This window comes from Melanotaenia boesemani, chromosome 6 (genome assembly GCF_017639745.1).
Source record: "Melanotaenia boesemani isolate fMelBoe1 chromosome 6, fMelBoe1.pri, whole genome shotgun sequence".
Classification (NCBI taxonomy): domain Eukaryota; kingdom Metazoa; phylum Chordata; class Actinopteri; order Atheriniformes; family Melanotaeniidae; genus Melanotaenia; species Melanotaenia boesemani.
The window spans coordinates 25,860,059-25,875,253 of NC_055687.1; the positions used below are offsets into that span (position 1 = coordinate 25,860,059).

Consider the following 15,195-nt stretch of genomic DNA (forward strand, 5'->3'; position numbering starts at 1 on the left):
CTATCATTGGGCTAGGCTGTAGTAAAATGGTAAGAAAAGTCAAATTTTTTAAATATGAGGTCTTTATTTGGCCCTTTAACAAAATGTAACAAGAAATAATATCTTTTTTTTTTGGGGGGGGGGGGGGGGGGGGGTATCTACCATTTATTACCATGTGATATATTAAAAATATTATAATATGGTTTTCTGCTTCTGGGTATCTATTAGGAGACAGAAGACGAGTATCAGATTGTGTTCAACAGGATTTTCATCAAAGTTTATACCATAAATTGAAGCAAAATGTCTCAGAAACTGTATGTGACAAATATGTCACGTCGGGCTCTTATGGGTTAAAATAAAACAATGATACTACACTAATGATTAGGTCAGGTTTTACAATAACTTTGGGGAATTTAAAGAGCATTTAGTTATTTCCAAATGACTAGTGAAATATTGCGGATTGTGTCCCAACATTACATTTTTCGCTAGAGTCTGGAAGCCAACTTATTGCTATCAAGATTCAATACAAAACATTACATGGGAAAGACATTCATTCATTCAAAAACAAGAAGCTGTCATGACAGGATCTAATTCTATTGCTGGTCTTCCTAACATAATCGGGGCAACAGACTACAAATGTGTGCACCAAAGCACCCTCACCAGATCCGTTCCCTTAACTGCAAGAATATCACTCCACAAATGTCCAAGACACCTGTGACTCCCAGATCCACACCATAACACCATGAGGAAATGTGTCTTACTGTTTTTATGGGACCAGACCGCAGGCTGTCTTAAGTTCAGAAGTAATTACCTGTTTGTACATAAAACTGCTTTTATATGATCTGAATCTCACTGTGTGGCTCACTTTAAAAATGAGGACAATTAGGTTTCAGTGCACATGTTATCATTTTTTATTTTCATTCATTCTTTTGCCATTCTGTTTGTTATTTTTCCTCATCGGTCTCACCGCTGCCTGAGTCTGTTTGCACATGGCTTGTAAGTTTTGACCTTTTACGGGCAGGTTTTGGGCATTCACCTATGCAAATAGGGCCAAAGGCATGTCCTTTCAAATTACGCGAGGTTGGCATTCACCAATCTAAGAGAAAAGATACAATTTTGCGGTCTACTAACACATGGTGAGTCTGAGGGAGGGCTTTAAAAAAAAAAGCAAAACTATTAATTACAATTTCAGAACATATTTAAGAAGATTTGAAAGAAGTGTTTGGTGAATGAGACACAATGATTGCACTGCATTAGAATTTCGTAAGATGGCAACAACGAATTGATAGAGAAGTCAAACCCTCACTTGTTAGTGAATCAAGCAATGGCTAGTGCTGGTTAAAACATTTACTGAAAAATGCCAAAGAATATGAATCAGTGCTGGGAGTTCCTCTGGTAAGTGATGGTGTGGATTCTCACTCAAGTCATAGAAGTCTAAAGAGCTTCAATAAAGGAAACTAAACTTTTTAACCTTGCATCCAAAAGGCTTCAGGTCTAGTTGTTTTGTTTTCAAGCTCTTAAGACCTCCTTTGGCAAGTGACCATTGTATGTAAGACAATACCCTTAAAGATGCACACAATCAATGTTGTAAGGTTCATTTATCCAAGTTGGTCATCCCTGTTGATGCACAACTCCTATGATTACATTATCATTATCTACTTTGCTGCATGTTTTGCTATTGCACCGAATGTAACATCAGCTGAGGTGTGCCAAAGCTTAGGTTTTAGTAACCTGATAACCAGGTCTCCTAGTCTTAGTTATCGACGTGCACATATAAAAACATGAAACTGATATGTGAGTGAGATCATTGGTGCAACACTCAACAGTGTCCACAAACTCTTCTCAGATTATCTGCAAGCAAATTTTGTCACGCTCCTTTTGCTACTTAAAGACTGACTGACAAATCCAAAGATAATCCATCTATTTTGAAAACTTTCATCTGTCTAGTAGATACCCAGTTTAAGCCACATGCCTCGCTGCCCTCTACCCCACCTGCTAGCTCCTAAACGTAATAAAAGGTAATTTGATATTTCTTTAAATTGCAATTCAATATAACTTTCCTGTTTTTGGATAGATTGATGTTTTACCTACAGCAGTGTATAAAAGAATGTAGTAATTATCAAATTTATTAAAACATGCCATGAATTATGAACCTCAGAGCGCTGCAGCTCCATGGAAACAGAGTGTTTCCTCTATGTGGCAATAAAAACATGGTGATTCACTGGATATCTTTTGATCAGATCAGGATGTGCAAATCGGACACTTTGTCAAACAGTTTGGTTCCAGGGTTACTTTGTATCAGCTAGTAGCTTTGATTGTCTCTTTGACCCCTTGAGTTTGTTCACAAACCACAGCCATGCGTCTTCTCATGAGTCTGTGACCCTGAAAGACCAAACATGAGGAGCATAAGGAATGAATGAGTATGGGAAAAGAAAAACAAGGTTTTGTGAGTGGCACCTGATCTATTCACATGGCCTGAGACATACAGATAGCAAACGTAAACAAATGACCGTGGCTCCACTTTCAAAGCCCATAATGTTATGACTTAGATGTCTCTACAAGAAGCTGAATTGGAAACAGCGGTTGTGGTTGTCAGACCTTCATGATACCATCAAAGGGACTTTGTATGTGTGTTTTTTGTTTTATTTCGTTTAGTTGTTAACCCTGCAGAAATGTCAAGTTGTGTCATGTTAATCATGTGAGAAAGACCTTTATTAATATCAGACTTTGATTTAGTGCTTTTAAGCTAAGGAAATTGAAGAAACTATCTATGATAAAGCCAAATTGTATTCGAGTATTGTAAAAAAAAGCAACATGTGCATTGAGATGAGTTTTATGATGTGTCAGTCTTACATTTGAGTGCAGTGGGAACTTTATTTTACATGGTAGGTTTTGTGTTTTAAGACAGATTTACATTCAGTAATTAAGCAACATACTTCATAACATACTTCTGGGGCTCATCTACATGACATTTAGACCACCCCGTTGTGTGTGTGTGTGTGGTGTATGTGTGTGGTGTTGGGCAAAACTTGAGTATTGTCTCACACTATGCAATAAGTAAGTAATCCTAAATGTTTCTGCCAACTCTTACTTATTTCAGTTGCTTCCTCACTTAAATTTCAAATGCATCCTTGTGTGAAATCAATCTGAGATGCTTAATTGTCTTAACAGACATTTTGCTACCTCCAGCTACATCATGCCGCCAGTAGCTACACTTTGTCATTTAATCAGTCCTTTGTCAGTGATGTCTCTAAATCTTTAAATGGCCTAGGTCCCAAAAACTCTGCTTGCCCAGATAACCATCCACCCTACTTTAAAGGCCTCGCTGCGGATATTTTTACTGAATAATTAACATATATGTTAATTCGACATTCATTTTTTTTCCTGATGCAGCTGTTGTATTCCCTTTATTGAAGGGTGACAATTCAACTTTACTGAATAACCATTAACCTGTTTTCAAACCCTTTTTGTGTTTTGTCAAAGGTTCTTGAAAAGCTTGTGAATAATCAGTTAGTGAGTACTTGTGCCTTTTAAACATTTTATCTTTCAGTCTGGCTTTAGGAAACAACACAACGCAGTAACTGCCACCTTGAAAGCTCTCAATGATGTTTGGAAGTCTTGGACCCCAAAGACTACTGTGCTGCCCTTTGTTCTTTTTTATTTATTTATTTATTTATTTATTTTGGACACTGCATGGTATCTTATGCCAGAGGCTTTATGCCTTTCAAGTATGGGCAGGTTTTCAAACCATCTTTTTGATTGTAATCAATCTATGAAATTCGGTGGTTTCTTGTTTAAGGTATCTATCTGAGCATTACCTAATCCAAGGTTCAGTTTAATAAATCTTGTTTACCATTCCACGCCAGGAGACGACTCGTTTTACTCCTTGGTTATGGTGACATTGGCACGTATGTTCATTTATGTTGATAATGCCCAAACATTGAGATTACACATTGAATTAGACTGATATGAAATTTATCAGCCTAAACTATTTTACCTTGATAACAAGATGTTAATAATACCTGTGTGGCAGCTCTAGATTAAAATGTGTTAAAGTAAACAATAGTGTAATATAATGTAATATATGCTTGTTTTTGTGCTCTCTACTGTAGGTCTCCAGCCTTTTTAAAGATGGCACAATAGGAGGAAATATCAACATAGTTATAGTGGGACTCGTGCTTTTGGGTGAAGAGCAGGTGAGATTCTTGATGGCAGTCAAGACAGCTAGTAACAGACAAAGATCAGCCTCATACAGTACCATTATATGTTTTTTTTTATGTTTTTACAAGTCATGATCTAGATGTTTTAGGTCTCTCAGAAATCAGTTGTAACTGTTTAAGATTTTAGTGGCTTGTTAATATTTTGTAAATTAACTTGGATCATTTCCGGTTTTTGGAGAAAAATTCCCATAGAGTGCTAAAGTTAGAAAGATAACATGAGCTACAGAAACAGATGGCTTAAAAAAAATAGACATTAAGGTTGATAGCCTCTTTTTTCCATCCAGCTGTGATGCTGACAGATATTATTATCTATAAGAGAAGCTAAATATCAGCATTAACAACATAAAAAGTAAGAACCTTGTCTTACCTTTGTCCAACAATCCCTCCAATTATAACAAACATATATTATGGTTTGCTAAAAATCTTAAAACTGATAGCAAAGTTCAGGAAAGAATCTAAAACATTTGCAATAGATGGGGGAACAAAAATCTGCTTTTTTTGTGAAAACAATATTGCCATTTTTCTACTTCTTTTTATCTGTCTCATCTCACAGAATGGCTTAGTGATCAACCACCATGCTGATCACACACTGAACAGCTTCTGCCACTGGCAGTCAACTCTTGGAGGCAGAGAGGGCCGACACCATGACCACGCCATCCTCCTCACAGGACTCGACATCTGCTCTTGGAAGAATGAACCCTGTGATACTCTTGGTACGTTTGTATTTGCACTTTTTATTGCTGGACTGCTCAAAAATAAAGTAGTAGTACCTAATACAACAAAAATCTGAGACCAAATGAAGAATCGCAGCAGACACACGCGTCAATGGGAGGCACTGACTGAAACAAGTAGAAGTTAGGATGTTTTCTATGCTACACCACGAAACCAGCCTAACACTATAGCTCTGTTCTAGCATAGTCTGGGAAGATGCTTCTGTTCTCTGTCACACTGAGTGACTTGGGATGACACTAACCAAACCAGATGTTAAAAAAGTCTGCAGCTTTCTTGCTCCAGCATCACAAATTCCATGTTTCTGTTTGATAATATTAAAAAACATGACGTTTAATGGCAGATGCAATATATTAGAAAGGAATATTAGAAGGGCAAATCTAAGACATATTCATAAATGTGTATTTAATACAGACTTAACTGAGAAAACAGACAGATATAATCTGCAAATTGAGATTAGAAGAACACAATAACCGTTTCGCTCTTAAATTACAGAGCATTTTTTATGTTAATGTTCCTGCTAATGCTTTGTTGTCTTTCACACTGTGAGAAAAGACATTTGGTGTCCCAGAATAACACATGACACCCACCCACCTACACACACAAATACCTTCAAACCCCACTTGCAAGTTTTGACTTCAAAGTGTCCAGGCTAGCATTAGCCCTAATCATTGCTATGACGGCCTAGTTCAAACTTGTGTGTGTGCTCACATTAAAAAAAAAAAAAAAAAAAGCAAGTGCTGAGTAATCCACAAAGGTGCAAGATAACATGACAGCTAGTACAATAACCAGTAATTATATAGCACTGTTTATTTGCCTTTCCCTCACAGTCCTATCCCTTAATGTTTTCACTCATATTTCAAAACTGATACAAAATATATGACATACCTCTTTCCCTAACACAAAATATGAACTAAATGGTTGTTCTCACAGTCAATCTGCCTAGTTATGTTTAATGTCATTACTCACATTAGTTTTTTTTACATGAGAACATTACTTCAGGGGGTTTTGTACTCCATGGCAAATGACTTATAGTAATAAATTAAGCTAAAAACAAGACTAAACTATCCATGAGACTCTGAGACAAAAACGTTAAGGCAGGGCCCCATGCTTATTACCCCTTTTGATTCACAGCCAGGAGTGTTGTATGTGTGGGTTTGGAGAGAAGAGGCAGGAGAATGGACAGAGAGGGGCATGAAGGGAGCTGACCAGTAAAAGGGAGTTTAATAAAATAATGAAAGATGTGAGGACAGCAGAAGATTTGTTTAAAATTGAAGTAAAAGGTAGCAGGGGGATTTGAGAATGTTCCCAAAGGGTCCAATATTTCAACATATGGAGGGATTTCCACTCTTTGCTGTCCAGCGCTGTGTTTGATATTTCTCTCACAGTTTAGATGAGATTGAGATTTTATCTTTTGATTTTAGATCGTTGCATCACAGAATTGAAGAGTAGAAGTTTAGAAGAGCTCTTAAATACACAGAGTTAGACAACAGTTTTTATGATTATAATAGAGATGTGATGTAGAATTGAAAATGTCCAACATTGGCTTTGCAGGCTTTGCTCCAATTAGTGGAATGTGCAGCAAGTACCGGAGCTGTACCGTGAATGAAGACACTGGCCTGGGTCTGGCATTTACCATCGCTCATGAATCGGGACACAAGTAAGGTTTTCATTATCTCTCATGTTGACAAAAGGAAGAAAAAAAAATGTCATTCTTCATGAGCAGAGTTGATCAAGAATGACTTGAATATGAAATAATACATCTGAAATCAGTAATCTTGAAAACAAGGCTGACAATGCTACATTTTTTTAACTTAGAAAAGAAAAGTACGCTTCTCTTGGTTGGGCTGTATCTCAGTAATTTATCACCGGTGGTTGTTCAGCATATTGTGAACCACTTTCTACTATCTAGTTCACAGGATTGCAGCATAATGTCAGCAACTCTGTAAAAACAGCTGATTGATTATTAAAATGCCATAATTCTCAGATATATTCAGTCTACGGTGAGCGCAACAAGCAGATGCAGGATCCTCATTCAAACATCTTTACTGCAAGGACACCCCTAATGTTCACTGCAGATGAAATAGATGGTATTGTGTAAGAATCTCTATATGTCATTTACTTGGCAATGGTCATGCTTTCAGAGGAAATAAGTGTGATTTTACCCATGTTGCTACAATGCTTAACAATGAGTTAAAGAGCATTGAGCTGCTACATGTCAAGCTCTAAAGATGTGGAATGCCACGACTAGTGCACTTGTTTGTCTTCAACTGATTCATCTTCAAAGATATCTAGATAGAACATAAACACAAAGTTTTGCACAGACTATTGCCAGACATATTCCAAGAAAAAAAGGCTGGGAACTGCCATCCTATGCTATACAAACTGTTTAAGCAGAAACACTAAACCATGCTGCATGAAATGATGCATTGCTGAAAAGGGTTATTTTATTTTTTTAGGAATGGCCTCCTTTTATTTGAAAATGTTGCTTTTATGGTAAATTAAAAATGCTGAAACTTTTCTAACGCACATTTCCACAAACATGCATATAGAGTGAATAACACAGTGTACAAGTTTAACTTTAAGAATTGACAGCAAGAGATTTATCGAAATATTTTCAAAATGATTTAAAGGTTGATGATGACGTTCCTACCTGCATCAATGCAATACATCAGTTCCTACTTTACAAACACTTCATCTTATATGGTTAAAATATGTGTATATATATTATGAAGCTGAATGATTATTTGTCTTCATAAGAAAAATGTTTGTGCACTTCTTCATTCTCCAGTTTTGGAATGGTCCATGATGGTGAAGGCAATGTTTGCAAGAAATCGGAGGGCAACATCATGTCGCCCACATTGGCTGGTCACAATGGGATCTTCTCTTGGTCTCCATGCAGTCGCCAGTATCTCAGCCGCTTCCTCAAGTAAGCAACCCTTCTGCTATAAAACGTCCATGCTATGTTGTGGTAAACAATACTAAAACGCTTAATTTACTGATACTTATGGGTAACTTTGAAAATATACTATATTGCTACGCTATGTGACCACATCATGTTGATATATTATGAGTAAATCATTGTGCCAGACTTTGATATGTACACATGCAACAGACTTAAAACACTGTGCCAGGTTTTACATAAAAATTATTCAAATAACCCCTTTTAATGTACTTTAAGTTTGTTATTCATCACGCATTACTAATAGAAAAGCATGTGTTGTGGAAGATCATGTCAGCAGCAGATTTATTTGCTGCTATTGCTGCTCTGATCTACATAGAGATCCAGTGAAAAACTGCATCATGTTAGAAGATAAACTGTATAAACAGTACCGTTGCATGTGTTTGTGAGAGAGCGGTTAAAATGCAAAGTGAAGCTAGTGCAGCAACTAAGTTAAGTGATTTGTGGTGCTGCTTTTCTCCTTAAAGTGCTGTTTTACAGAGAATATTTATTATGTGTTGAACTACATGCTGGAGAGAGTTTTCAAGGGAGAGAATAGTGGGTGTTTGTGCAGTGACTGCATTTCCAAACATACAGCCTGCTCACCCAAGCGAGAAAACAACCATCAGGACCATAGCGTCCATATGTCTGGCTGTGTTTCTAAGTGTCCATTAATGCTTTGTGTGTGTGTGCGCTTGAAACTAGATATCCCAAAGTCAGTGCCCTCCACTAAATTTACCAGTGTGTTAACTGAACTGTCAGGACTGCTCTCTTTGAGTGGTGGAGACAGACAGTGTATTTCCTCGCTAAGTTATTAGAGCTGGGATGACCTCAACCTTGTTAGGCCTGTCAGCCTTATATTAAACTCCCATCACCCCTTGAGGCCACGCGGAGAGGATCTCTGCACTCCTGAATGCCAAGGGTCTATAATTACTGGATTGCTGCATGTTTTCCTAATTGCAATCAACAAATGTTATGACATTTAAATGTTCTTGTTTCTTAACGAATTTACTGAGGCTCCTAAAAGTTTCTTTTATGTGCAATGGAGAGGAGTGTTGTGTTAACCAAGAGAGTTTACTTAACACTCAATCTAAGCTCAATTAAATCTAAGCTGGATATTCTCAGGTGAAGTGTGTGCCAGTGCTGCTTGAGTAGTAATGGGCTTTTTTCATGACTTAATTGTATTGATGCAATCATTCAGCTCATTTAAGATAATAAACAGATGATTGAAAATTCACAAAAGAGGCTTTATATGATGTTAAATGGATTGGAAATAGCATGATAGAGGTTTGGCATTGTTTTCTGTAAGCTCCCTTTTGGGAACTTTTTAAAATACTGGAGTTTTCATACTTTATAGACTCTGGTTTTGTTTTGTTTTTTCTTATCTTTTTTTTTTTCCTTGTTGAAAATTGAAAATTAAAAGTTGCCATATATGTAGCAAAGCAAGGAGCTGCAGCCCTGACAACCAATTAATTTGACTGTTTTTGATATTGGTAATTTATTTTTAATATGCTCAGGTTTATCATATTATAGCTAAGTTACAGCTTCAGTCTCCATCATGCTTCTCAAAGTGGCCACAGTAGACAAAAAACCTATTGGTGCCTTTAAACTTGGTTGTGTGTTCATAACATGACCACATGAATGCTCCTCTTGTGATATTCAGTGCCTTATAAATGACAATGTTTTGACAGCTCCAAGTTTATGGGATGTGATAGTCAAGATTGGCATTTGATTAAGCAAATGGGACAACTAAATGGTAGTTTTATGGAAGTTTTATTTAGTTTATTTATTTTTCTTACAAAAATAATTAAGACAGTATAAATATTAAAACAAATGATAATTAAGACAGTATAAATAAGACAGTCCATCATCTCAGACGTGGAGGAATTGATTTGGCATTTGTTTATTAGAGAAATATGCAATGTCAGGATTGTATCAACAGCTTTTAGTCCTTACCCCTAATAAATCTTCTATGTAGTGAACTTTGGCTGTATAAGTGAGTGAATGAGTTGTCAGTCCACACACATATTTTATTATATTTCTACAGTATATTTAGTATCAGTAGTCAGTTATTTCAGCTTAGCTTAGATCATTTTAGTTTAGCTTAGTTTGAAGTTTGGACAAAGGACGCGATCAGCCTATTTCAAAGTAACAAAACCACACCAAAGCTCACTCTAAGCACCCTTACTAACATGGTATGACTCTGGTTTGCCTAAGCTAAACAAACTGGCAAACAACATGCTAATTTGAGAGCTTTAGAGATTTAGGAAGGCAGACTTTTTTCTTCTATGGAATGAGCCAGGCTACAACAGCTGTTTTCCCCCAGTCTTATGCTAAACTAAGCTAGTCAGCTGCTTGCTCAGGCTACATATTTCCTCTAGTCTTGAGCATTGGACTCACTATTTGGGAAACAACAAACTAATTTGTGAGCTTTAGAGGTTCAGGTAAGCAGACTTTTTTCTTCTATTGAAGGAGCCTGGCTACAACAGCTGTTTCCTCCAGTAAGTAAGCTAGTCAGCTGCTTGCTCAGGCTCTAGTCTTGAGCATTGTACCCACTAGTTGCAAAGTTGCAATTAGAGATATGGAAAAGATGTTTTAAGGTGAGATCTTCTTGCCTGAGAGTATTGTTCCTCTTGACAGTCTTGCAGTTGGAATATGCTTTTAAGACCTTGAAGCTTTTTTTCCTTCTCACCACATAACAAGATTTTACTGGTATTATGTTTCATGTACCACAGACCATGGTTGTAACCAAAAGCCCAGTAATTTCTGTCTGGAAAAGATGAGTCAATGAGTCAGAGGATCTGCAGGGAATCATAGAAAAGAATGGGTCCTTTTCACATTCTTATTTATCACCAGCTGATGATAATCTTGTGTACTGCGCTTACAGCTGACATTTTGGGGAAAACATTTTGTTTTGAGTCTGTTCTGATACCATTCTCTAACAATCGCTGTGTGTGATTACACTGTGAATGTGATCTATTTTTCAGGATGCTTGTTATGTGAATAATGTAGGACATCAGAACCTTGCACTTGCAGGGCAGCCATTGTTCTGCAGACACATAAGGTTCATAAAGGAGTGGAATATCTCATATACACACATAGACACACATGCACTCTGTTAAAGCAATCAGGACCACTCACTAACAAAATGAACCATTCCAAAATATTTTGCCTTTTCATGCTCTTTCCACCATATTTTCATATTACATTTCCCTGACTGCAGTGTTAAAGCTATAAAACATCTCTGTTTAGAAACCATTGATATCAGTTAACACTGGAAACCCCCTGCTTGTGTAAGAATATGAATGGTATGGGCATGGACTTTTTATGTCTGTCATAATTGAGTGTATAGTGTCTTAAAACCATCACTCTCAGGTTTTGGGTTTGGCAATTTGTTATGTTGCCATAGCAACACTTTATGGTTGCCAGTGTTGGGAACAGCGGAACATGTATATGCTCGCTTTGGTGGAATTTCTGTGTGCACAGCAGGAAGTTGTTTATAACAACTTTACATGATGGCAAAATCTACAATCACATACTGTTTATGAGAATGAACAATTTATATCAGAGAAAAATGTATAAACATTATCATTATAATCGTTGTCTATCCTCTAATTGTCTGTTTTATTTCAAACTCCTGTCCTCTCATGACCTCCGCTTGTCTCTTTCCACTATTTTGCTCACTCTTCACTTGTGAGTGCTTCCTTGTCATGTCCATTCTTTTTACCCCATTTCCTTCCCTCTAGTACCGCCCAAGCCTTTTGCCTATCAGATGAACCTAAAGCTGTCAAGGAGTACCAGTACCCTGAGAAGTTGCCGGGCGAGTTGTATGATGCAGACACACAGTGCAAATGGCAGTTTGGAGAAAAGGCGAAACTCTGCACCCTTGATTTTAAGAAGGTAAAATTAACTTTTTTTAAATTTTCCCAATCCATGCTTTGATTCTCCCAGGAGTTTTGTCAGCACTTCCACAAGATCCTGATCACTTAAAAAAAAGTTTCATAGGGAAAGCAAAGAAGTTGAGAGTGGGAAGAATGAAGTAGAGGAAAATGGGACAAAAGAGGAAAGAAAGGAAATAAAGAGGAACTGGTTACATGTTCTCATGCATACACACATTCGTACTGTGTCACTAAAATGCATACACACACTCACAAAACAAACATTAAGAGTTATAATGCTATGATGTACTCAGTGGGACAGATGACTAAATATAAGCTGGCGTGATGCCGATGAGAATCTCTTGTTGCATCTCTTCCATTGTCTCATTGCTGCTGATGTTGCTGTTTGTTATACCCTGCCAGATATTACATAGAGGATTTATTTTATTATCATGTTAAATGACATTTAAAGGTGTTAAATGATCCCTCTTGAGCCAAAGAGGTTACTTTCTCTATAAAAGGCAATACCTATTTGTTTTGAGACAGTGGATTTAATTTTATTTAAAATGGCACTTCAGTCCGTGCTGCAAGTTTAGATGGCCACCAGACATGGAAAACATTTGAAATACACTTAATAAGTTGTTTGCTGGCACTTTGAAAGCAGCCATTGTTAAGACAAAACTGGAAAGAACCTTCCAATAAAATGCTAAGTCACAGTCTATCTTTATGGCTATTTCCACTCTGGAAACAGCACTATGTGTGATTACAACTACAACATATGCTTATATGCTTGTTACCAACAAGATGCACAGGACTAAAAATCCCCAAGCAGTCGTTAAGCTCATTGTCTTTCCAGGCCACTTGTTACTCTTAAAAAACACCACAAGACTCAGCCTCAGTGGTGCAGTTCATTGTGTAATGAACACATACTTCATGAAACTTTTTGGCATGCTTATCAAGATCAGGTACTGCTGGAGGAGACAAATGATACTCTCTACTGTGTGTGCAGTTAGATAGAGACGAGTTACTCAATGAAAAAGCAAATAATGTTTGCCGGTGTTTGTCTTCCTTTCTTTCTCAGATTTTGTCATACTCTGTCCATCATCTCTCCCGGTCTCTGTCTACTCTTTCCATCACAAATCGTCTCTGCCAGTTTTACAGCTACAAAAATCCTGAGCAAGCGAAACAGCTGGACAAATAGGCTTCGAGATGAATTCCATGGTGGCTCTTGGCAGCCATAAGCTGAGGCTGAGGTGCTTGTCAGCATCTGCACTGAGTTGTCAAAATCTGATATAGTCATTCAGACAATAACAGAGTGGACATGTTAAAAAAGTAGCAGGCCAGTGTTTCTCAGGCAATGTGAGCACGCCCGGTGCTCCCATCTGAATCTTATAGACTGTGTTGAGAATTACAGCCATGACATCATGTCAGCTTGGTAAGACATAAGCTCTATGTGATCTTAATGTAGCTGTTTCTCTTTTTCCAAACCAAAGATTTTATTTTTTGTCATTGAACAGAAACAATGTATGTGTTTCTGTTGGAACAGATTTAGTCTTTTTTTAATTCTTTTTTTCAAAGATTTTGCTATCCTAGCTACTGGGGAATAAATATTTTGGAGATTCACGACTGGTGCACAGGGACAGCTTGCCAAAGGATCATTATTCAGATAATCTCTTTTTCAGCAAGCTTTCATCAGCATGCCTTAATAGCTCCCAAGAGACAAAATAACAGTGTTATAAATTAGTGTTCCTCCTGTTGCTAGATTTACTTGCAGCTGCTGTAAGGAGGATTCTGGTAATCTCCATTTCTTTAATTTTTCCCTAATGTTGTTCCAGGATATCTGCAAGGCTCTGTGGTGCCACCGTGTTGGGAGGAAGTGTGAGACCAAATTCATGCCAGCTGCTGAAGGCTCTGCCTGCGGCCCTGATATGGTGATTTAACACGAGTTTGAGTGTGTGTGCATTTGTGTGTTTGGATGAGGTGAAGGGGATTTCAGTAGTACACTTGCAGGCTTTGTCACTACAAAACTGTCATCACATGATTTTCTTGGGAAGTTAGATTTTATTTTATCCATTGCTTTGGAGCAGTGCAGAGTGTCACAATACCATGTTTTTGAGAGAGAAAAAGGATGTCCTTTTCAGGGGCTAACCTTTATTAATGTCATCAATAAGTTAACCTTTGTTCAGTTTTAGCCAAAGGATACTTCATGGTACTGCCACTGCTATGCCTTTTAGATAACTTAATCTTTTTTTTTTTTTAATCAAATAGGACAGGATATTTTTTGTTTTCCTTGCTTTCTTATTAATGGGGCCAGGACACTGGTCCATGGCAACTTCTTACCAAACAAATCCACAAATGAAAGGCACTAAACACCCTCTCACATAAATCTCCTTGTGGTTTTAGTGAAAAGAAATCTTCCAACAGAACAACACAACTCAGTCAAAAACATTAAAAGTGACCGTTCTAAAGTCCTCCACTTATAATTAATAGTCTGAGCTGATTTGATAGTAAATTTTCCTTTTGACCTGAGTTGCCCCCATGTTTTGGTTTGGGTTTTTTTCTTTTCTTGTTCAGTGTGGTGCTTAACATTATGAACTCTGTAGTATTTAGAGGGTAGAGCTTGTAAAGAAAGATGTCTCACACAGAAAGAAGCACATTCCTCCTCTAAAGGATACCACAGACCTCTGAGTCAGTAAATTGCATGAGACAAAGAGCGACAATAATTTATACAGCAAACAGGCTAAATTGGTTTTATAATAAAAGCAAAATTTATTGAGCATTTTAGTATTATTTAGTGCAAGAGCTTCCACTGAGTCTTGCCATTTTGAGACAAAAGACATGAACTGAGTGACGCTGTACTTCGTTTAACAGCATCTCTTTATAGGCCAGTGTCCTTGTGTCCCCGAGTGAACCTTTAAATCTCCTGGTTAGCTAAATTAAGAATTTGGAGCAACTTCATTTTGTGTTTGATTTGAGTTCATGTGAGTACAGTGCGAATTAAAATCCTTGGTTTGGACAGAAGTACCGCTCTCCCCTTCCTTTATTTTACCTCAGGGAGCAGCTGGTTTATTGCTGATGTAGCAAAAATATGCCATTGGGGTTGGGGCCAAAAGCCAATCTGTGTTCTTTATTTATGCTTTAGTTCAGTACTTTCTTCTTTTAACATGATTCTCCCCCAAGGCTCGTTCCCCTGACAGCCCATCATCCACATTTGCGTCTCAAGATATTGAACTTGATGGTTTAATCTCGCCCTCTCCCTCCACGAGACAATTAGCTGAAGACAAACAATGACAGGCTCACACAGGAATCCGTGGCACTCGGCTACAGGGGGAAAACTTGAGGGGAAATCAGCTGTTCTATTTCTTAGTCGAGGAGCACAAGAATATTTAGAGTGGTGTGTGTATGTGTGTGCAGGCATGAATGAACAATGAGAACTTCAACAGCTGAA

The 15,195-nt window shown here is 37.5% G+C and overlaps 1 protein-coding gene across 2 annotated transcripts in view; it reads left to right on the forward strand.

The window, feature by feature from the left end:
- LOC121642049 (A disintegrin and metalloproteinase with thrombospondin motifs 16) overlaps nt 1-15,195 on the forward strand; it is a 61,150-nt gene that overhangs the window by 22,543 nt on the left and 23,412 nt on the right. For both annotated transcript variants that reach the window (XM_041988518.1, XM_041988519.1), the window contains 6 exons: nt 4,092-4,175; nt 4,753-4,912; nt 6,483-6,588; nt 7,720-7,857; nt 11,616-11,769; nt 13,583-13,678. In XM_041988518.1, coding sequence (XP_041844452.1) covers nt 4,092-4,175; nt 4,753-4,912; nt 6,483-6,588; nt 7,720-7,857; nt 11,616-11,769; nt 13,583-13,678 — 738 coding nt within the window. The remainder of the gene's footprint in view (nt 1-4,091; nt 4,176-4,752; nt 4,913-6,482; nt 6,589-7,719; nt 7,858-11,615; nt 11,770-13,582; nt 13,679-15,195) is intronic.